This window comes from Camarhynchus parvulus, chromosome 5 (assembly GCF_901933205.1).
Source record: "Camarhynchus parvulus chromosome 5, STF_HiC, whole genome shotgun sequence".
Classification (NCBI taxonomy): Eukaryota; Metazoa; Chordata; class Aves; order Passeriformes; family Thraupidae; genus Camarhynchus; species Camarhynchus parvulus.
This window is the reverse complement of record NC_044575.1, coordinates 56,863,022-56,884,762: the sequence shown is the minus strand read 5'-3', so window position 1 is coordinate 56,884,762 and position 21,741 is coordinate 56,863,022. Positions and strand designations below refer to the sequence as shown.

The following is a 21,741-nucleotide window of genomic DNA, read 5'->3' as shown; positions in this document are numbered from 1 at the left end:
TGAAACTCTCCCTTGCTGGGTTCTCAGGAAAAGTGGGTCAGGATTGGAGCAGCTGGCAGGTGGCCATCTCCTGCTCAGAAGGCTCTGGGGACAGGTGAGGATAGTCTGGAAGGGATTCACAGGGGAGTTTGCTTGGAAAACCATTGTTTGCCCTGCTGAGTCCAAGAACAGGACTCCAGGGCAAGCCTTTGATCCCAGGAGCTCCTTCTTGACCCATGTTTAGGGGCAGCCCCAGGGAAATGCAGCTGCACTGATCTTTTGGGCTTCACTTGTCTGCTTGCAGCACAGGGCAGGGTCATGCAGAGCCACAACAGCCCAGAGCAAAACCTTGGACACACAGGCAAATGGCTGTGGGTTGCACATGTGCCAAATCCAAACAGGTTTTCTGCCAGCAATTCCTCTGCAGTGTATCCAAGGGAATACATTACACTGGTACTGGGTGCGCAGTTAGATGGATGAAAAAGTAGCTGTGCCATCAGATCCATGGAGTCATAAAATCATCGAATTGTTTAGGTTGGAAAAGACCTCTAAGGTCATCAGACATGGTGCTCAGGGACACAGGTTAGTGGTGGGTAGTGCTGGGTTAATGGTTGGACTCGATGACCTTAAGGATTTTTTCCAACCAAAGTGGCTTTGATTTTCTGCTACCTACAGCAATGTAGCCTCTGCTGATTTCAGAAGGATGGTTCTCATGCATTGAGAAGTCATTCATATAATTGTCAGAGCTTGTTCCCTTTAGCTTCAAGAAGAATTTGGGTGCCACAGGGAAGAATTTGTGAGAGAGGGAAGCCCTTGAATGAAGATGTTGATTTTGGAACAGACGCAGACAGGTCTGAGCTTGGCTGCACCATGGACACTGTTAACACTCATTAATTTTCTTGACTTTGTATTTCCCAGCATTTTCATTTGCTTTGTGCACAATTTCTTTTTTATTTCACCAGATGCCCTACTTTAATAATGAGAACACACTGGAGCAAATCACCCTTTGAAAAAACATTAAAAATGTACCACCTATTCTGCTCTTTGAGTCTTTGTGGTTTTATTGAGTTTGAAAATATCAAGAAAAGGCAGAGACTCTGGGATTAGCTTTGCAGAACTGGTGTAAACAAGAAGCAGCACGTGCCTTCACTCTGTCAACTGCAGGTTGTCCTTTCACATATAAATCTGTTTGACCTTAGAGGAAAACAGGAAGACTATGAATGAAGGTAAGCAGCTTCCGAAACTCTTACACGTTTGAAGATCTTCCTTAGGGTTACTGGAAAAGGGTTTGTTGAAACAGGATGTGCCGTGTTTCCTTGAACTTCTTTTGAAGCTACACGTCAAAGGTGTGCTTCTTCCTCAGATTTAAATTATTGCTCTAAAATAAGGACAATTCTTTTGTGTCTCTCAGTCTCCCAGCCCCGTGAGATAAGATAAAGCCCTTTTCATGTACAAATGCAACATGTGTTCAGCATTCTCAACAGCCATGAAGATAATACAACTGGATTATTTCCTCAGTTCTTCTGAGGGGAAAATGGATGACAAAAACATGAAACTCATGGAAGATCATGAGAATTTCAATATTCATGGCAGCTACAGTGGTTTGATTATGTGGGTAAGATGCCAGGAAACCTCATCTTTTTTATGCTGTCTCCTCCAGCCTGTATATATAGACTAAGTTGGGTTTCCCTCTAAGCCCCTCTCCAAAGGGGCTATTTGTGTCTGCATCTCCAGAAACCTTTGATTGCAAGGAATTTTCGTGACTTTGTTTTTTCTCTAGCTCTGGAACAGGGAATTCACATCAACTTTTCTCAGTCTGTTTCTTCATACAAAGAATCTTTAATAGCCTGCCTGTGTATCTTTAATAACTACTACAAATTGTTTGGATGTGAGAGGTGTCCCATCAAACAGCATCTTGTTCATACTTGGGTTGACACCTCCATGGGGAACAAGGAAGGGAAAACATAGTTCACTGCTAGGATGTTTGCAGGTAAGTTGCTTTGAGGAAGAAAGGAAGGGGAATTCACTCAGTGGAATGATTTACTTGAAGCCATTCCTCGTAAAGGTAAGAGTATTTTCCATTAGTGTTGACTGTTCTCCTCTCCTTGTTTTGCCTAGATTAAAAACTGCAAAACATGCTCTTGCTGGAGGCTGCCAGAGCTGTACTGCTTGTTATAGCTCCTGAGTGTCAGGGGCTTGAGACAAAGCACCATCACTGACTCAGTTTCCCCACAAGGGTCTGAGTACTGGGTTAGCTTGACACCATTCACCCCAGTCAGGAAAACCAAGCACTTCCCAAGGGCTGGGAGCTGCTGTAGGTACAACACCCTCATCCAAAGGTTGCTGCTGACATCTCATACCTGCTTCATAACCACACTGATAACCTAGATAGCTGGGAAAGTAAACGGGAACACTGTACCTGGTGAACCAGCCACCATTACCTTTGCCCTTTGGGAGATCATGAATACATCCCACCTAGGTGCAAGTTATCATAGAATGGTTTGAGTTGGAAAGGACCTTAAAAATCATCTACTTCCAACCCCCCTGTTGTGGGCAAGGAAGCCACCCACTATGTCAGGAAGGGCCATGCTCAGGGCCTCATCCAACCTGGCCTTGAACACTGCCAGACAAGTTAATAGAACTCTTTTTGTGAATCAAAACAAATTTCTGCTGGCAGCATCTCTTCTCTTAAGTCCCCAATCCCTTATGGTGCCATAAGTTCTGACAGACCTATTCAATGGCATTTGTTTCTCAAGAAGGAGCTGAAGAAACGGAAGTGAGGCCTCATCTCTGTGGCTTTTAGTTGTGGGAAACCAACAGATCCCAGCTACCAAGAACTTCTCCACAACCCATAAACTGACAGGACTTCTGCTGGTCCAGTTCCCTCGGGACTGCCCCACTGCCACCAACCTGTGGCTTGTAGTTACAGCAACAAGACCCACTGGCCTGCCCGAGGCTGTGGTGGGTTGGGGTGCAGTTCCCTGGCAAGGGGTGGTGGCAGAACGTGGCTGTCATGGCACTGCCAACCTCGTGCTCAGGTGCTGTGAGGGCTGGCAGCTGCCTCAGGGCCCTGGAGCTGGGAGCTGAGTGTGCCAACACCGTGGTCTCCCTGTCCCACTGCCCCCAGCCAGGGAGCAGGGCAGACCTGGAGGTTCTCAGCAGGTTCAGCCAGCCCTGCTGTGTTCATAGAGCAAGTTCATGGTCATGAGACAGGATGAGTTCAAATCACAGAATCACACACAGCATAATGAGGTTGGCAGAGACCTCTAAGATCATTGAGTCCAACCTATGCCCTAACACCTCAATTAGACTACAGCACCAACTGCCATGTCCAGTCTTTTTACAAACACATCCAGAGATGGTGATTCCACCACCTCCCTGGGAAGAGCATTCCAGTACTTTATTATTCTTTCGGTGAAAAATTTCTTCCTAATCGACAAACTATACCTTTCCTGTCAGACAAAATCTTTATTTTCTGTCAGAAAAAAGTCAGAAAATCATCCTGCAGCTCAGCCAAGCAGGGCTGTGGGGACTGGGCCAGGCAGGGTCTCCTGGTGGGCTTAGCTTTTTGGGACCCATGGCTGGGCTGGGCAAGCTGGAATGGGCAACCTGCAATGCCACTGGAACACAGACTGACAACCCTGGTTTGGGCTGGAGGTGGATCCTGGGCCATGGAGGACAGAAAGGAAGTTTGACGGGCTGGTCATAGCCTTGGCAGACATGGAGGCACTGAGTCTGGTAAGGCAGTTAATTAACTGGAGGCAGTGTGTCTGGTAAGGCAGTTAATTAATACTTTTTGTTCCTGAGCTAGGAGAGATCCATGACGCAGTTAAGGGACCAGGGAAGGAGGAGCCATGCTGACTTTTTCCACCTGCATTATTTACCCACTCCACTGCAGGGAAACCCAGGCAGTGAGATCCAGTGGTAACAAAGGGCAGGGAACACTTCCTGCTTGTAACATGATGTGCTAGGACAGGATTTTCTTACACTGAGTCCTCTGTCCTCAGTGTGTCCTTTGCTCCTCCACACTCTAGTCATGCCCACAGTTTAGCCATTTTATTTTTCTACATATGGCATCTTGCTGCAGCATTATGCATTCTGTGTCCTTTAGCAGATTATAGCCTAAAATAAATTCCAGTTTAATGGAAAATATTATCAGTTTCCATGGGAATTACTTACCATGTGATTGTGGTTGTACTTCCTGTTGTGCTTAGGGCTAAGACCATTAAATGATCAGTATTTTTTACACTTTCTTACAGTTCTCCTATAAATATCTATTCCTCATAATGGGTCAGAACATTCAGTCTTCAAACATGGGTCATTTTGGCTTTTATGCTGTGATCTGATGCCAGATTATCAAATACTTAGGCTAAAACTGGATTCCACAGAGATCCTCCTATTTCCTAGTTTGTTATTTCAGGTCTGCAAAGCCAAATTCCTGCGGATAGCTATCAGCTGTCAAGGAAATGGGCTGATATTCATGTGTGAAGAAAATGCTGAAGCTGGTCACTTGCCTTTGGTAGCTGGCTAAGACCTCTGGTGTTCAGGAGGTAAGGGCTGCTGTGTCAGGGAACCCAGCATGGAGAACTGCCTAAGTGTTGTGTGAGTCCTGGCTCACAGCATTGGACACAGTGATCAGCTGGGCCCAGGAAGAAGGGAGAGGTGTGGTAAAGATATTTTAAGAAAATTGGTTTTATTTTTCATCATCCCACTCTAATTCGATTGGTAGCAAATGAAACATGCTTCCACCAGATGAGCTTGAGCAATCTCTCTGATCTTGTATCAGCCCACAGGTCTTTGATCCTTATTTTCTCTCTCTGTCCAGCCGACCACAAGCAGTGAGTACTGGTGCCTGCATTCCCCACCAAAGTGAGGCACAGACACTCGACAGACGAAGCATTTGCTCAAGATGCCATTTATTGGCATCTTTGCACAGGGTGAAACTTCCAGAGGGATTGGACTCTCTCACAAAGAGAGAGCATTCAGTGTCCATGTGGTAACAGGAGTCTCTAGTTCCAGGCTCCTTGCCATGGCCTCTTCATCTTTGGATCGGACTCCCGGAGTGAGCTTTTGGTGTCGAGGAACAGTGCAGCAAAAATTACAAACACTGACAAAGCAGTGTCTTCTCCGTGTCCTGTGTGCTCAGGAATGTGGCACCTCCTCCCCAGGGAGTCAAGGATGGGTGGGCACTCCTCCTAAACAACAGTGAGGGTACAGAGGCCCTTTGGTGGTACCACATACTTGGACCCACCACAGTCAGATCTTCCACTCCACTGTGAATTGTGTCCGCATGAGAGCTGCTCAAGCTGCTGCTATAACATTCTAGAAGGTTCTCACAGAAGCCACACCTCTAGTCCTTCCACAACTTAACCTGCAGTCTGGTGTGCACTTTGTGTGTATCCAGCCTTTGATTGCTTCAGGCTACACTGAGTGCCTGAGTGGGGGTGGGGACGAAAGGCAGGGCTGGCTTGGCTGAGTTGTGACATGCTGTGACACATGTGACATCACAGCAAACGTGTCACAATGGGGGCAGCTGTAAAAGGCCCCAGCAGGTAATGCTGGCCCTGCATTGCTTTGGCAAGCGGTGAGTGCACACGTGGTGGGGAGGCTGGGCTGGGAACAAGGGCTGGGGCAGAAATGCTGCACCTGGGGCTGGGTTCTCCTTCTGCATGCAGGGACAGCCCCTCATGGGAGAGCCTTGGGCAGGCCACAGGGCTGCTGCTGCTGCTGCTGCTGCTGGGGCAGTGAGACAGGCCCAGCTGCCTGCATGCTGTCTGTGGTTCTATCCTTCCTGCGCCCAGATCCCTATTATTCCCATCGCTGCTGCCCTCATTGTCATCTCCCTCCCTGCTGGCCCCATTTAAGCCTGCTCTTCATCCTCCTGCAGACCATGGATGCCATAGCATTCTTTTTCATGCTCCTGGAAAGCCTCATCCAGTATGTGCAGCCCGTGGGTGATGTTTTGGATGAGGAGAAACATCTGCGCATGGAGCTGCGTGGAAAGCGCTTGGAGCGGAAGAGAATTCGGCTGGAGCAGCAGGTGGAGCAGCTCACCCTGAAACAGAGTGGAGGGGCCTGGGGAGACCTGCTCTGCTTTGCTTTGCAGCCCTGGCAGGTCTGGACTGTTGCTGGGCTCCTCATCCTTCTCTTGGGACTGTATTTTTCCTGGAAAAAAAGGAGTGATGAGGCAGAGAACAGCAGCGATAGAGACAAAGACCATTTTTCTGACAACGATCTGAAATGGCTTCTAGATGAGCGCATCCAGTGGCCTGTACAGGATCTGCAGAGAGGCTGCGAGCGGACAATAGACCTGATGGACAATTATACGGTTTATTTTGGACACATCTTGTCAAACAGTTTCTACCCAGTGCTGCAACGAGCCATCGGGGTGGGCAGTGCCTTTGAAGGCTGGAGTCCGCGTGAGCAGGATGTGGTGTACCGTGTGCTCATCCCCATGACTCCTCCCCGAGGCCACAGCTTCCACCTGGAGCTGGACAGTGCAGGGCAGAGGCACGTGAGGAACTTCCGTGTCCGCGTGCAGCTGGAGTGCACCTGCACCAGGGAGCAGCAGGCTGAGAACATGCTGTGCTTCCTGCACCACCCCAAGGAGGAGCTGAGGAGGAATCAGGGTCCCAGCCTCCTGCACACCCTGTGTACCTGCTCCTACCTGGATGTGCAGAAAACTGCTCGCTGGTTCTACCAGCTGGTGAGAGCAATCTGGCCAGCTTTGCCTCAGTCACACAACTGGCACTTAGTGCTGCTTCCCTCCACACGTTCCTGCCAATTCAAGGTGACCAACGGCAGGGAAAGCTTCAGGATTGAGATGGTCTTTGGGGTGCGGAGAGGTGACTCTGACATCTTTGTGAGCAGCCAGCCAGGATATGCTGGAACGCCAAGCACTCTGTGGCTGGAGTCCTATGATGTGGCAGAGATGAAGTTCTTCAAGCACATTGCCAGGCAGGCCCCTCCTGACAGCTTGCACCTGAGATGCCTGCAGTTCTTTACCCGTCTTCAGCTGGGTATAGGCTTTTCCACCTATACAATGAAGACCATTGTCATGCACCTGCTGAACACCATTCCTGTGTCACGATGGCGCAGGAAGTATTTTTTGCGGCGCCTGGGAGATATCAATGTGAACCTGCGCCGCTGCCTGGAGGAGAAATGCCTTAAGCACTTTATCATAGGCAACAAGAGATTGCCTCAGGAGATAAGCTTGCCTCTGGACATTGCATCAGCTCAGCCACCCAATCTCTTCCATCATCTGGCATGGTATCCAGTTGCCCACTCCCAGGCGATGAGTGAGTACCGGGATCTTCGGCGTCGGCTCGCAAGTGTGCTGCTCAATGGTTACTGAAAGAGGTGCTCATTAACAAGAGTATTTGTGGGCCTGGCAGGTAGTAGCAGAAAACCAACTCATAGTGTCTAGAAAAAGAGAAGAGACTGTTCGATACAGAGAGAGAGAGAGAAGCTAAAATGCCATGCAGCAGCCCTCTGCCATCAGCAGCAGCAGCTGTGTCATCTTGACAGTCTCCCACAGCATCCACAGTGATGACTACCATGTGGAGGCCCAGAGAAGCTACTTCCATTGCAGGGTAGACTGTGGTGATGCATTCCCCCTGCCTCTGGCTGCACTACAATCTGAGAAACACTCATTAGCCCTTGGCCTTGACAAACTCCATTTGTACTAAGCCCCTTTGAATGTATCAGAAACATTATTTGTTCCCAGGAACTAACAAGTATCTAATTAACACAATTTTTTTTAAGGAACAGCCTCGGAAACTTATTTTTCTTTCCTGACTTATTTTTCTTTCCTGACTTTTTCTGACTATGAACCCAAGTGGAATAATATTTTTGTTGACAAACTTTCAAATAAAGTTACAGAGAAAAGACCTGAATGATGGAAAACTACTATGACTAAAGCCCACTGTGTTGCGAGTGTAAAGCAGTCTAAAGTCAGACATTTGAGCTCTTGATTCCCAGAATATAAGGGACCATTGTGTGTGTCTCTAACACTGATAACTGGCTGGCAGTGGAGCCAATGAGGGACTGTTGGTAATAGCCAAGGACTGTTGGTATTAACATGCTGTGAGGAAGACCAATATTTGTCTGGAAAAGGGGGACCAAGAGGAAATATGTCAGCACTTTTCTGTGAGAAAGAGCCACAGCACAGTACAGCATAAGCACAAGAATAAGGCCAAGAAGAGGGCATGGACTATAGAGTAGGATTAAGCCCCTCAAAAACCATCAAAGCCATTTGACCCCTGTCCAGGAAACCCTGAAAGAAAGGACTGTACATGCTAATTAATTGACATAGAAAGTGTGAAACCTGCCTTTAGGGCAGAGAAACCTGTGAATAAAAAGGTAACCCCCAAGCCTGGGAAGTGCCCTCAGGACCCTGGACATCTCATACACCAGACCGGCACAGCTGGATTGATGCTGGACCAGGATTATCCCCTGGATTGGCACTGCAGCCAGGATTGACATTCCACTAACTGGATCAACACTGTAACCAGTCTCTTTTCTTCTTTGTCTTTTTCTTTCTCTCTTTCTTTAATTCATCTCTCCCTCTTTAATTCCTCTCTTCCCTACCCCTTTATCCAAAACCCACTGCCTTGTGCTTATATAGTAGGTCAGGGACTAACATATCGATTTCCAAGCCCAGTGTGTAGTTAGTTAATAAAGTTTTCTGATTGTTTGTGGACTCCCTGACTTTTGTTATTCCTTTCAATCACAAGCATTTACAAATCTTTGGTGCTTCCTTCCCCTTAAGGATGGATGGGTCATCACACTACGGAGGCTACAAAGAAGACTTTCATCTGCCTTTCCTCTCATACTGTCACAGCCAGGGTGACCACTTTAGATGGACCCAGAAATTCTTGCTGGCAGCTCAGGGACCATGCAGGAGACATCGCTAATATTCCTCCTTGTGTTCACTGTGGTCTGCATGGAGAAGCTACCCACCCTTAGACCTCCCAGGGGAAAAGCTGACACAGATCTTAGAATGTAGAACATGGAGAAGGCACTGCTCAGCTGGCAGGGGGAATTGCTGCCACATCTTTCCTCTAGAGTAAAAACATACTCATGGAGTCAAACCTGATGCAGCTGAAGAGATCCTGGCCAGGGGCCTTGTGAGAGACTTGGACACTAACTGCCATCCCTTTTCTGAGAGAATCTATTCCCTCTGTGAGCTTCACCCAGTCTCTAATGGATCACTGAGCCAGGATGATGACACTGGTGGATGATGCTATAAGGAATGAAAGGAAATCTCTTATCAGTCACACAAAGTCATACTCATGGTGCACCTCAACTTCTTAGCTGCAAATGGAGACATCATAGAGAAGAGCTGAACAAGTCCAAAAAATTCCTGAAGTCCACATTGAAAATAGTTTTTTGACATGGGTACTGCGGGAGCCAACTAGGAAAAGTGCCCTCCTAGACCAGTTGTTTGCCCATAGAAATGCTGTTGTGGGTGAAGTGGTGATTGGTGCTGTCTTGGCCACAGTAATCAAGAAATGCTTGAGTAAAAAATCTTAGGCATTATGGAAAAAACTGGTCCATGGAGCAACTCCCAAGGGTTGTGGGAGAGCAAGCTCAAGGAACTAATTAGTAAAGGCCCCATAGCATGTAGTTTCAAGGGTACTGATGTCCACAAATGCTAGTCCTTTTTATGAGAAACGTTTCTATGAGAGCACAAGTCTGATGAAGAAGGGCTGAGGGAGGTGGGGCGCGGAGGCTGGTGAGCCCACAAAGAAAGAATCCACTGTGCTCCCCTGGAGGGAAAGCCCCTCAAGCCATAACCACCTGCTAGGGTGAGGAAAAAGGCTTCTCCCAGCATGCCTTGTTGTGACATGCAGATTCAATGTATCCCATTGGCCCTTCCCCCTCGCTCCACCCCTGTGCCCTCATGCCATTGGCCCTCGTGATCTGTCCCACCCCTCAAGATCCCTGTATAAATCCCTGCTTTCCCCACCGGACTGGCTCTTAGTCCCTGAAGAACCATTTCAAGGAAGAAGCTCAATAGAGGCGCTCCTTGGAACTCCACACAAAGACCTCATCTCTTCTTGTGCATTGCAAGGATAATAAAAGAGCTGAAATCCCCCGGCGTGAGCACAGACAGCAAGGTGTCTTTTTAAAGAGGCTTCTTTGAGAAGGTCATAGCACTCTGAACACCGCCCACTGCAATATTGGGGGTGTCTAGCAGAGAGAAAAAGTGCCTCAGAGGGGACCTCATGGTTCTCTACAGCTCCTTGAATAGAAGTTGTAGCCAGGTGGGGGTTGATTTATTCTCCCAGGTGTGGCAGGGCATCTCATTCTGCTCAAGAGCTGATCTGTGGTTTGTTAGCTGCTCAGGTAATTCAAACAGGACCAACAGTCTTGCAGTGAGTTCTTTTGGAGCCATGGAGAAAACAGTGGGCTGGCATCTCACAACTGCCCATAAACATCTTAGTGTTGAAGCGAGATCTGGAAAGAGAAGCTGGATTTCTGACTCACAGGCACCTCACTTTATAACTATAAAAGCCATACCAAACTTTAGCGAAGCAGAAGTTTTCTATACATTTCCCTGGAAATGTGTGGTGTTTCTCTTGTGGACAAGGACACTTGTTTTGCAATTACTGTCATGGAGGTTAAGTGAAAGAAATCTGCATTATTATTATCACTGTGGTGTGTAACATTTGACTCCTGCTCAATGCTGTTTCTTTGACATGCTTTAATACAGATACCTTCATGTTGTACATTGTTTATTAGGCTGTAATCTACTTCTAGTTCCTTTTAGTTTTATACTGAGTAGTAAGTAACTCTGACAGAGATGGTTTGTCTGTTATCTCCTGTCTGTTTAATAAATAATTCATTTTATATATGAATTTGATCTTTGGAACTTGCAGGCCAGAAAGATTTCTTAAATATGAGCTGTTGACAAAATCTTAGGCTAAGAAGGGGTTTGTCTAAAGATTCCACTTGTCCAGTGACTCAAGGAAACAAGCAATAAGACCAAGGAAAATGACCTCAAGTTGTCTCACATGTAGATATTTAGATTGGATCTTAGAAAAAAATGCTTTCACGAAAATTAATATCAAGTGTGGGAACAGGCTGCCTAGGGAAATAGCTGAGTCACCCCCCTTGGAGAGATTGAAAAGGCATGGAATAGTTGGGGACTCGATTTATTAATGGAGTAGGCAGTGTTAAGTTTGCAGTTGCACTGTGTGATCTTCAGGTACTTTTCGGTCTCGCTGACTCTGAGATATAAGTGTAGCTCAGCCACTGAGGAGTCAAAGCTTAGACTCAGTGATCCTCAAGGGTGCCTTCCCACACAGATATCTATGAGATTGCCAATGAAGGACAGATGAAAATAAATCCAAAAGAAAAAACAATGGGAGTTCTTTGAAGAAGCTTCACTCAAAGGCAGCCCTAGGTAGTGCACCAGGGCCCCTCTGAGTGCCTGAGCAAGGGTGGGGATAAAGGGTGGGGTTGGCTGTGTTGTGACATGCTGTGACACATGTGACATCACGGAGGACATGTCACAATGGGGGCAGCTGTAAAAGGCCCCAGCAGGTAACGCTGGCCCTGCATTGCTTTGGCAAGCAGTGAGTGCACACGTGGTGGGGAGGCTGGGCTGGGAACAAGGGCTGGGGCAGAAACGCTGCACCTGGGGCTGGGTTCTCCTTCTGCATGCAGGGACAGCCCCTCATGGGAGAGCCTTGGGCAGGCCACAGGGCTGCTACTGCTGCCTGCCAGCTGTGTGGGGCCCTGTCCTTCCAGCCCTCAGAACCCTGAGGCTTCCCATCCCTGCTTCACCCACTGCTAGCTGCCTCCCTCACAGCACCACTCAAGACGTTCTCTCTATCCTCCTGCAGACTATGAATTCCATAGTATTCCTTTTCGTGCTCTTGCAAAGCCTCACCCAGTACCCACAGCCCATGGGTGATGTTTGGGATGAGGAAACATCTCTGCACATGAAGGTGCATGCAGAGCAGCAGGAACTGGAAAGGTTTTGGCTGGAGTGGGAGATGGAGCAGTTGGCCCTGGAGCAAAGTGGAGTGGGGAAGTATTTGCAGCTCTTAGCTGTTGCTCTGCTGCTGGTCCTTCTCTTGGCCCTATGGTTTATGGGGTGCAAAAGGAGCATGAGGAGGGAGGAGCCTGAAGAAGAAAGTGTGAATGCAAGTGAAGATGAGGGTGGAAATGAAGTAGATGATCATGTTCAAGAGAACATAGGAAGGATGTTAGTGGAGCGCATCCAGTGGCCTGTGCAGGACCTACAGGCAGGCTGTGAGTGGACAACTGACCTGATGGACAATTATATGGTTTATTTTGGACACATCTTGTCAAACAGTTTCTACCCAGTGCTGCAACGAGCCATCGGGGTGGGCAGTGCCTTTGAAGGCTGGAGTCCACGTGAGCAGGATGTGGTGTACCGCGTGCTCATCCCCATGACTCCTCCCCGAGGCCACAGCTTCCACCTGGAGCTGGACAGTGCAGGGCAGAGGCACGTGAGGAACTTCCGTGTCCGCGTGCAGCTGGAGTGCACCTGCACCAGGGAGCAGCAGGCTGAGAACATGCTGTGCTTCCTGCACCACCCCGAGGAGGAGCTGAGGAGGAATCAGGGTCCCAGCCTCCTGCACACCCTGTGCACCGGCTCCTACCTGGATGTGCAGAAAACTGCTCGCTGGTTCTACCAGCTGGTGAGAGCAATCTGGCCAGCTTTGCCTCAGTCACACAACTGGCACTTAGTGCTGCTTCCCTCCACACGTTCCTGCCAATTCAAGGTGACCAACGGCAGGGAAAGCTTCAGGATTGAGATGCTCTTCGGGGTGCGGAGAGGTGACTCTGACATCTTTGTGAGCAGCCAGCCAGGATATGCTGGAACGCCAAGCACTCTGTGGCTGGAGTCCTATGATGTGGCAGAGATGAAGTTCTTCAAGCACATTGCCAGGCAGGCCCCCCCTGACAGCTTGCACCTGAGATGCCTGCAGTTCTTCTCCCATCTTCAGCTGGGTATAGGCTTTTCCACCTACACCATGAAGACCATTGTCATGCACCTCCTGAACATCATTCCTGTGTCACAGTGGTGCAGGAGACATTTCCTGAGGCGATTGATGGATATCAGCGAGAGACTGCTCTTATCCTTGGAAGCGAAATGCCTCAACCACTTTATTGTGGGTAACCAGAGGCTTCCTGAGGAGATCACTTTGCCCCCAGATGTTCAAACAGCTGAGCCACCCAACCTTTTCCTTCGCCTGGTGATGGATCCAGTTGCCTGTTCCCAGGGGATAGGCGAGTACTTGGATCTGCAACGTCGGCTTGTAGCAATCCTTAAACCTGACAATTGAGAGAGATTCTCCTGCAGAGAGCTGTGCTTGTGCTGCTTGCAGCTGGCAGCAGAGAGCCACCTCCTAGTAAAAATTTGGTGCTTTAAGGAGAAGAGAATTTGTGCAAAGGCTCTGGTGAAGGTCCCACAGCCTCTCCTGCCGCGTCAGCAGGTGGAGGGCCATGGGAGGGTGTATAAGATGATACCTGCTTGTATCATCTAATTTTCCAAAAGAAATCAACCAGATTCACATAAATCCCTGCAAGAATTTCCCCCATCCTAAGAATGCACATGAAGAGAGCATGTGCTGTATATGAAGGGCCAAAGTCACCAGAACCCACCTGTAGGATGCAGTTGTTCCCTGCCTTTGAGAAGGGCCAAAAATTGGAGTAAGAAAGAAAAGGGAATGTGAGAATGAAAAAGAAAACAAGAAACAGGGCACAAAGGACCAAGAGGAAAAATTCGCACTGCTTGCCTGGGATGAGTCAATGGATGGAGTCTCTCCTTGGCCCCGGAAGGAAAACCTTTATGGGAACCATTGGACAACTGTGTTGTAGATCACCGAAATTTTGTATATATAAGAATCTAGATTTTTATTTCATAGATATTGATGTCATGTGTAGAAATTATATACTCATAAGTTTATAAATTATCATATATTCTCACAGAAATAATATAAAAATACAAAAATGTAAATATTATATCATGGTAAGAAAGAATTCTAAAGAGTTGAATATGTGATTGTGTTAAAGTAATAACTGTAGAGCACATTTTACTGTCACTATCTGTTCTGAAATATATTAATACTGTTAGTGCATTTATGATTGGAAGGTTTCTCATAAAATAGATGTAATTATTACAAATAAAACATACATATGTATATACTATATACATTCTATATTATTATAGCTATATAATATATATTCTATGCCATATATATATATATGATATATTACGTATATAACACAATTTTTATGTACAAGTAAAGCCTTATTTAGTGTTGCTATCTACTGTATCCCATATTAATGCTCTATAGTTAGCGCATTTCTGAGTGGAAAGCTGGAAACTGCTTTACACTGATTTCAATAAAATGCAATTTTGCAGAATCTGTAGTGTGCTAGACTTTATTGATCTCAGCCAGGCCTGTAGTGGTGGTAAATATCACACACTGTGAATCTAGGCTTGTGAACAGACTCCTTGAACTCAACCAAACTGAGAGTGCTGAATTGGCTCTAAACAGAAATTAAGCTGAGCTGCCCCCAGCTGCTCACATCACAGAATCCCAGAATGGCTTGGCTTGGAAGGGTCCTTAAAAATTGTCTTGTTCCAGCCCTGCTGCCAAGGGCAGGGACACCTTCCGCTAGGCCAGGTTGTCCCAATGCCCATCCAAGCTGCCCTGGAACATGGCCAGGGATGGGGCAGCCACATCTCCTCTGGGCAGCGTGGGCCAGGCCTCAGCAGCCTCCGAGGCCAGAATTCCTTGCCCATCTCCAGCCTAAGGCCGCCCTGTGTCACTGGGAAGCCACTGTCCCTGCAGGCCCTTGCCAACAGCCCCTGTGCAGGTCTCTGCTGGCTCCTGGGCAGGGACCGAAAGGCCGCAGGAAGGTGCCCCTGGAGAAGGCCTTGGAAAGAGCTGGGGCCAGCAGTGCTGCCATGAGGGCAGCAAGCAGGGCCTGGGCTGTCTGTGTGTGTGGGAGGGCACAGGGCGGGCGCTGAGGCCCGGCCAGCTGGAGCTGGGAGCTCTGCAGGGCGGCCAGCACAGAGCCCTGGGCTCCCGCAGCTCTGCAGCCCTCACGGCTGAGGCAGCTGCCCGAGCACAGCCGGCTGGGGACACGCGGCCAGCCCGGGGCCACCCGCAGGGGGAGCCGGCTCTGGGGCTGGCCCAGGCCGCAGCAGGGAGCAGCCCATGGGGCTGTGCCCGGCCAGGGAACGGCTCTGCCCGGGGACAGGGCTCCGGGAGCAGGGCAGCAGGGCCGGCAGTGCCGGGCACAGACACACGTGGCTGCAGCCACAGTCAGAATCACACAGGAACCTTCTCACTCTCTGCAGTTCCCACACCGCAGCGGGGGGCTGGTGCCGGTCAGCCTCTGCTCCCAGGAACCAAGGGAGAGGACAAGAGGAAAATTACCTCAAGTTGCGAAGGGGAGGTTTTGATTGGATCTCTAGGAAATATTCCCTCAACCAAAAGGTGTCAAGCTTCCGAGCAGGCTGCCTAGGAAAATGGCTCTGAGTGAACATCCTCAGAGAGGTCAAAAAGTCTTGTGGATGTTGCATTTGGGCACCTGGCTGATTGGAGCAGTAGGCAGTGTTAAGTTTGCAGCTGCGCTGTGGGATCTTCAGGGAATTTTTCAACTGCACTGATGCCAAGATTTCAGTGTAGCTCAACCAGTGAGGAGTCAAAGCTTAGAGTCAATGATCCTCAAGGGTGCCTTCCAACAGGGATATCTGTGAGATTGCCAATGAAGGGCAGATGAAAATAAATCCAAAAGAAAGAACAATGTGAGACCTATGGAAAAGCTTCACTCAAGGGCAGCCCTAAGCAGTACACCAGGGCCACTCTGAGTGCCTGAGCCAGGAGTTGGCTCAGGGGATAAAGGGTGGGGTTGGCTGTGTTGTGACATGCTGTGACACATGTGACATCACGGGGAACGTGTCACAATGGGGGCAGCTGTAAAAGGCCCCAGCAGGTAACGCTGGCCCTGCATTGCTTTGGCAAGCGGTGAGTGCACACGTGGTGGGGAGGCTGGGCTGGGAACAAGGGCCGGGGCAGAAATGCTGCACCTGGGGCTGGGTTCTCCTTCTGCATGCAGGGACAGCCCCTCATGGGAGAGCCTTGGGTAGGCCACAGGGCTGCTACTGCTGCTGCTGCTGCTGCTGCTGCTGGGGCAGTGAGACAGGCCTTGCTGCCTGCATGCTGTCTGTGGTCCTGTGCTTCCTGTGCCCAGATCCCTGAGGATCCTGTTCTCTATCCAGCAACCAGCAGTTCCCTCCCTCCCCACCCCACTCACAGCCTTCTCTCCCTCCTCCTGCAGACCATGGGTCCCCTGGTATTCCTTTTAATGCTCTTGAAAAGCCTCACCCAGTACCCACAGCCCGTGGCTGAGGGATTGGATGAGGAAACACGTCTGCGCATGGAAGTGCGTGAAAAACACCTGGAATGGGAGAGGCTTCAGCTGGAGCAGGAGGTGGAGCAGCATAGCCAAAAGCAGGTGCAGCTCTTGCAGCTCTTAGCTGTTGCTGTGCTTCTGGTCTACATCGTGGTCCTGGGGTTTATTGGGTGGCAAAGCTTCCTGAGGAGAGAGGAGGATGAAGAAGAAAACCGTGGTGCAAATGAAGAGGAAGCGGGCAATGTTGCTGCAAATGAAGAAGACAATGTTGGAAATGAAGCTGTCAATGAGGCTGAAATTGCAGCAAACAATGCTGTTGCAATTGCAGTCCAAGAAGAAGATGATTTTGACGATCGTGTTGGACGAGTTATAATGCAACGCATCCAGTGGCCTGTACAGGACCTGCAGAGAGGCTGTCAGTGGACAATGAACCTGATGGACAATTACAGCCTTTACTTTTGCCACGTCTTGTCAAACAGTTTCTACCCAGTGCTGCAACGAGCCATCGGGGTGGGCAGTGCCTTTGAAGGCTGGAGTCCACGTGAGCAGGATGTGGTGTACCGCATGCTCATCCCCATGACTCCTCCCCGAGGCCACAGCTTCCACCTGGAGCTGGACAGTGCAGGGCAGAGGCACGTGAGGAACTTCCGTGTCCGCGTGCAGCTGGAGTGCACCTGCACCAGGGAGCAGCAGGCTGAGAACATGCTGTGCTTCCTGCACCACCCCGAGGAGGAGCTGAGGAGGAATCAGGGTCTCAGCCTCCTGCACACCCTGTGCACCGGCTCCTACCTGGACGTGCAGAAAACTGCTCGCTGGTTCTACCAGCTGGTGAGAGCAATCTGGCCAGCTTTGCCTCAGTCACACAACTGGCACTTAGTGCTGCTTCCCTCCACACGTTCCTGCCAATTCAAGGTGACCAACGGCAGGGAAAGCTTCAGGATTGAGATGCTCTTTGGGGTGCGGAGAGATGACTCAGCCGTCTTTGTCAGCAGCCAGACCAGAGAGGCCCACACAGCAAACACAATCTGGCCTGAGTCTTACGCTGTGGCAGAGGTTGAGTTCTTCAAGCACATTGCCAGGCAGGCCCCTCCTGACAGCTTGCACCTCAAATGCCTGCAGTTCTTCACCCGACTTCCGCTGGGCTTCGGCTTTTCCACCTACACCATGAAGACCATCGTCATGCACCTGCTCAATGTCATGCCCGTCTCATTGTGGCGCAGGAGAGATCTCCTGGAACGACTGCAGGATATCATCGACAGCCTGCGCTTATGTGTGCAAGCAAAACGCCTCAACCACTTCATTGTGGGCAACCAGAGGCTCCCTCAGGACATCCATTTACCTGCAGATGTTCAAACGGGTGGGACATACAATCTCCTCCTTCGCCTGGCGCAGGAGCCGGATGCCCACGCCCAGGCCATACATGAGTACCAGGTCCTGAAAAAGTGGTACAAAAGAATCCTTCTTGCTGAAGATTGACCCAATGAAGGGGAGGAGTCATGGCTATGAGCACAGAGCTGTGCTTGTGCTGTTCACGGCTGGCAGCAGAGAACCACCTTGCAGTCCAAATTTGGTGCTTAAAGGAGAAGAGGATGCGTGCAAAGGCTCTGGCGAAGGTCCCACCATCTGTCCTGCAGCTTCAGCAGGTGGAGGGCCACGGGAGGTTTTATTCTACGTCTTTGTATCATTTCATTTTCCAAAAAAGCACCCAGACCGCTTCAGCCCTGCTTACCAACACTCCCACTCCTGAAAAAGCAGATGAACACGTGTTGTACATGCAGGGCCAAAGTCTCCAAAGTCCACTTGCAACATGCAGTTTTTCAGGCCTTTGAGAAGGACCAAAGTTTTGGGCATGAAAGAAGTGGGACTGTGGGACAGAAGAAATGAAAAGAAACTGGGAAAAAGGACCAAGAAGAAAAATCAGTGCTGCTGGATCGGGATGAGTCAATGGATGGAGTCTCTCCTTGTTCCTGGAAGGGAAACCTTGACGTCAGCATTGGAACACCGGTGTTGGAGCTGACCTGAAATTTTGTATATAGAGGAATCTAGATTTCTATTTCATGGATATATATATTGTGTATTTCTATTATAGACTATAATATTTATAAATGATATATACTAGTAAACTACATAAAACAAAACAAAATACTAATATGAATATTATAAAATTTACAAAATATGTAGTTATGATGTCATGATAGAAAGTAATTTTACAGAATTGAATATTTAATTACGTGTGAATGCTAACAATAGAGTGCATATTTAGTTCAACTATCTGTTGTGACACATATTGTTGCTGTTTCTGGAAGGTGTTCCATAAAAGAGATATATTCATAACATATATAGGATACATATGATATAAACATGATGTATAAATTATTTTTGAATATAACTGTATAATATAGTATACACAGCATGCCTATAATATGTTACATTATCGATATAATTTTATATACATGTAAAGCCATATCTAGTGTCTCTATCTGTTGTGACCCATATTCATGCTTTATAGTCAGTGCATTTATGAGTTGCGAGCTGGAAAACGCTTTGCTCTTGTTTCAATAAAATGCAATTTTGCAGAATCTGGAGTGTGCTAGACTTTATTGATCTCAGCCAGGCCTGTAGTGGTGGTAAATATGACACACTGTGAATCTAGGCTTGTGAACAGACTCCTTGAACTCAACCAAACTGAGAGTGCTGAATTGGCTCTAAACAGAAATTAAGCCAAGCTGCCCCCAGCTGCTCACATCACAGAATCCCAGAATGGCTTGGCTTGGAAAGGTCCTTACAAATTGTCTTGTTCCAGCCCTGCTGCCAAGGGCAGGGACACCTTCCGCTAGGCCAGGTTGTCCCAATGCCCATCCAAGCTGCCCTGGAACATGGCCAGGGATGGGGCAGCCATATCTCCTCTGGCAGCGTGGGCCCGGCCTCAGCAGCCTCCGAGGCCAGAATTCCTTGCCCATCTCCAGCCTAAGGCCAACCTGTGTCACTGGGAAGCCACTGTCCCTGCAGGCCCTTGCCAACAGCCCCTGTGCAGGTCTCTGCTGGCTCCTGGGCAGGGACCGAAATGCCGCAGGAAGGTGCCCCTGGAGAAGGCCTTGGAAAGAGCTGGGGCCAGCAGTGCTGCCATGAGGGCAGCAAGCGGGGCCTGGGCTGTCTGTGTGTGTCGGGAGGGCACAGGGCGGGCGCTGAGGCCCGGCCAGCTGGAGCTGGGAGCTCTGCAGGGCGGCCGGCACAGAGCCCTGGGCTCCCGCAGCTCTGCAGCCCTCACGGCTGAGGCTGCCCGGGCACAGCCGGCTGGGGACACGCGGCCAGCCCGGGGCCACCCGCAGGGGGAGCCGGCTCTGGGGCCGGCCCAGGCCGCAGCAGGGAGCAGCCCATGGGGCTGTGCCCGGCCAGGGAACGGCTCTGCCCGGGGACAGGGCTCCGGGAGCAGGGCAGCAGGGCCGGCAGTGCCGGGCACAGACACACGTGGCTGCAGCCACAGCCTGACTGCCCTGAGGCAGACCCAACAGGCAGACCTAACATGGACAGGCAGGAGCTCCTTCCATCCTCTTTGTGCCCATGGGCCAGACTCTGCCTTGATGTATCCTGGAGCCTACCCTTAACCAGGTGCAGGACCTTTTACTTGGTCTTTTTAAAACCACATGAGATTTCCATGGTTTCACTCCTTGAGCATGTCCACATCTCTCTAGTTGGTGTTCTGTCCTTCAGGTGTGGCAACTGCTCCTCTCTGCTTGGTGACATCAACAAATCTTCTGAGGATGCCCTCGCTCCCTTCGTGTACAGCATTAATGAAGATACTAAGAATCACTTCTCTCAGAATAGACCCTGGAGGGACACCACTGGTCATCCATGTCCTTCCTGACTCTGAGCTGTTGACCTCTGAAAGCACTGTGCATGCAATTTCTTAGCCATCCAGCAGTCCAGGCATCAAGTCCATCTCTCTAATATAGAGAAGATGTCGTGGGGATCATGTCAAAGGCTTTACAGAAGTCCAGATAAATGACACCTGTAGCCCTTCCCTTGTCCCTTCATGTTCTCACTCTGTCACAGAAGGCCACTGGTTAGGTCAGGCAGGACTTACCCTTGACTGTCCTGAATCACCTGCCTATTCTCCGTGTGCCTTAGCACAGCTTCAAGGAGGATTTGCTCTGTGATCTTGCCAGGAACAGAGGTGAGGCTGACACGTCAGTCATTTCCAGAATGTTCCTTTCCTTTTTTTAAGATGGCTGTAGTGGGTTCACCTTGGCTGAATGCCAGGTGTTCACTGAGCCACTCAATCACTTCCCTTCCTAGTGGGACAGGGGAGAGAAAATAAGATGGAAAACAAGTAGTCAGTTGAGATAAAGGTGTTGTCTAAAGTGAAAAAACAGAGTTTATGCACGCAGAAGTAAAGGAGAAAAAAACATTTAGTCTCTACTTCTCACAGACGAGCGATGTTCAGCCACTTCCTGGGAAGCAAGCAATTTCTCTGTTCTCTGGTCTTCTTGTTTCCTCTGAGATATTGGGCCTATTGTACCACACACCTTAACAGAGCAGAGTGATACTTCCTAAGGAGAGCTCTGTTCAGCTTAGAAACCCAGCCGTGAGTGGCCTCTAGCTGGAGCCAGAGGTTTATGTATTCCACTCTGGTCCTGGAGAAGCCTAACAAGTGAATGGCTGCAGACGTGCTTGCCCTCTCCAGAACGTCAATCTTCCCTTGTTTCTAGTTGGTTCCTTGTCTTGTTAAAGCACTCTGAGCAGGGGAAGAGGGAAACAGCCATTTCCAATCGTTTGGCTAGCCCAAATCACACCCACCGATGAATAAAGGACAGAATTGCCCACAAAGTACTTGCTGACTTTCTCTACTCCCCTCTAGCAGCGGTTTCTTTTGTATGGTGATTTTTTCTTTTGTGGGGGTGATGCAAAATGCAAGGAAACAAGCAGAGCCAGCAATCAGACTGCAAGTTAGGTCACTGCAAAGAAAAGGGGTTAATCTCCCACTCAGAGATAGCAAGGGTTAGATAAAAACATGCCTGTGTGGAGTGTGGAATGCTGCAACAGGTCCCAAAGGGCTGAGCACAGGGAAGGGAAGAGAACTGGGAAAGGGTCTGGAGATCAGGTCTGATGAAGAGCAGCTGAGGGAGCTGGAGGGCCTGAGATTGGAGGAGGCTCAGGGGGGGACTTTCTCGCTCTCTACAACTCCCTGAAGGGTGGAGTAGCCAGGTGGGGGCCAGGCTCTGCTCCCAGGGAACAAGGGACAGAACAAGAGGAAATGGCCTCAAGTTGTGCCAGGGGAGGCTTAGATTGGGTATTAGGGAAAAATTTCTCCCATGGAATTAATGGTATTGTCATGTCTGGAGGTTCTTAAGG

The 21,741-nt window shown here is 49.3% G+C and overlaps 3 protein-coding genes across 3 annotated transcripts; all 3 read left to right on the top strand.

The window, feature by feature from the left end:
• The first annotated feature begins 5,965 nt into the window (after positions 1 to 5,965).
• On the top strand, positions 5,966 to 7,333 carry LOC115904568 (inositol 1,4,5-trisphosphate receptor-interacting protein-like 1). Its single transcript, XM_030950062.1, has one exon. The coding sequence runs from the start codon at positions 5,966 to 5,968 to the stop codon at positions 7,331 to 7,333; it is 1,368 nt and encodes a 455-aa protein (XP_030805922.1).
• A 4,597-nt stretch (positions 7,334 to 11,930) lies between these two features.
• Positions 11,931 to 13,304, top strand: LOC115904567 (inositol 1,4,5-trisphosphate receptor-interacting protein-like 1). Its single transcript, XM_030950061.1, has one exon. The coding sequence runs from the start codon at positions 11,931 to 11,933 to the stop codon at positions 13,302 to 13,304; it is 1,374 nt and encodes a 457-aa protein (XP_030805921.1).
• A 3,013-nt stretch (positions 13,305 to 16,317) lies between these two features.
• On the top strand, positions 16,318 to 17,865 carry LOC115904566 (inositol 1,4,5-trisphosphate receptor-interacting protein-like 1). The gene has a single exon (XM_030950060.1). It carries the CDS (start codon positions 16,318 to 16,320, stop codon positions 17,863 to 17,865), a length of 1,548 nt encoding a protein of 515 aa, XP_030805920.1.
• Positions 17,866 to 21,741: the final 3,876 nt, after the last annotated feature.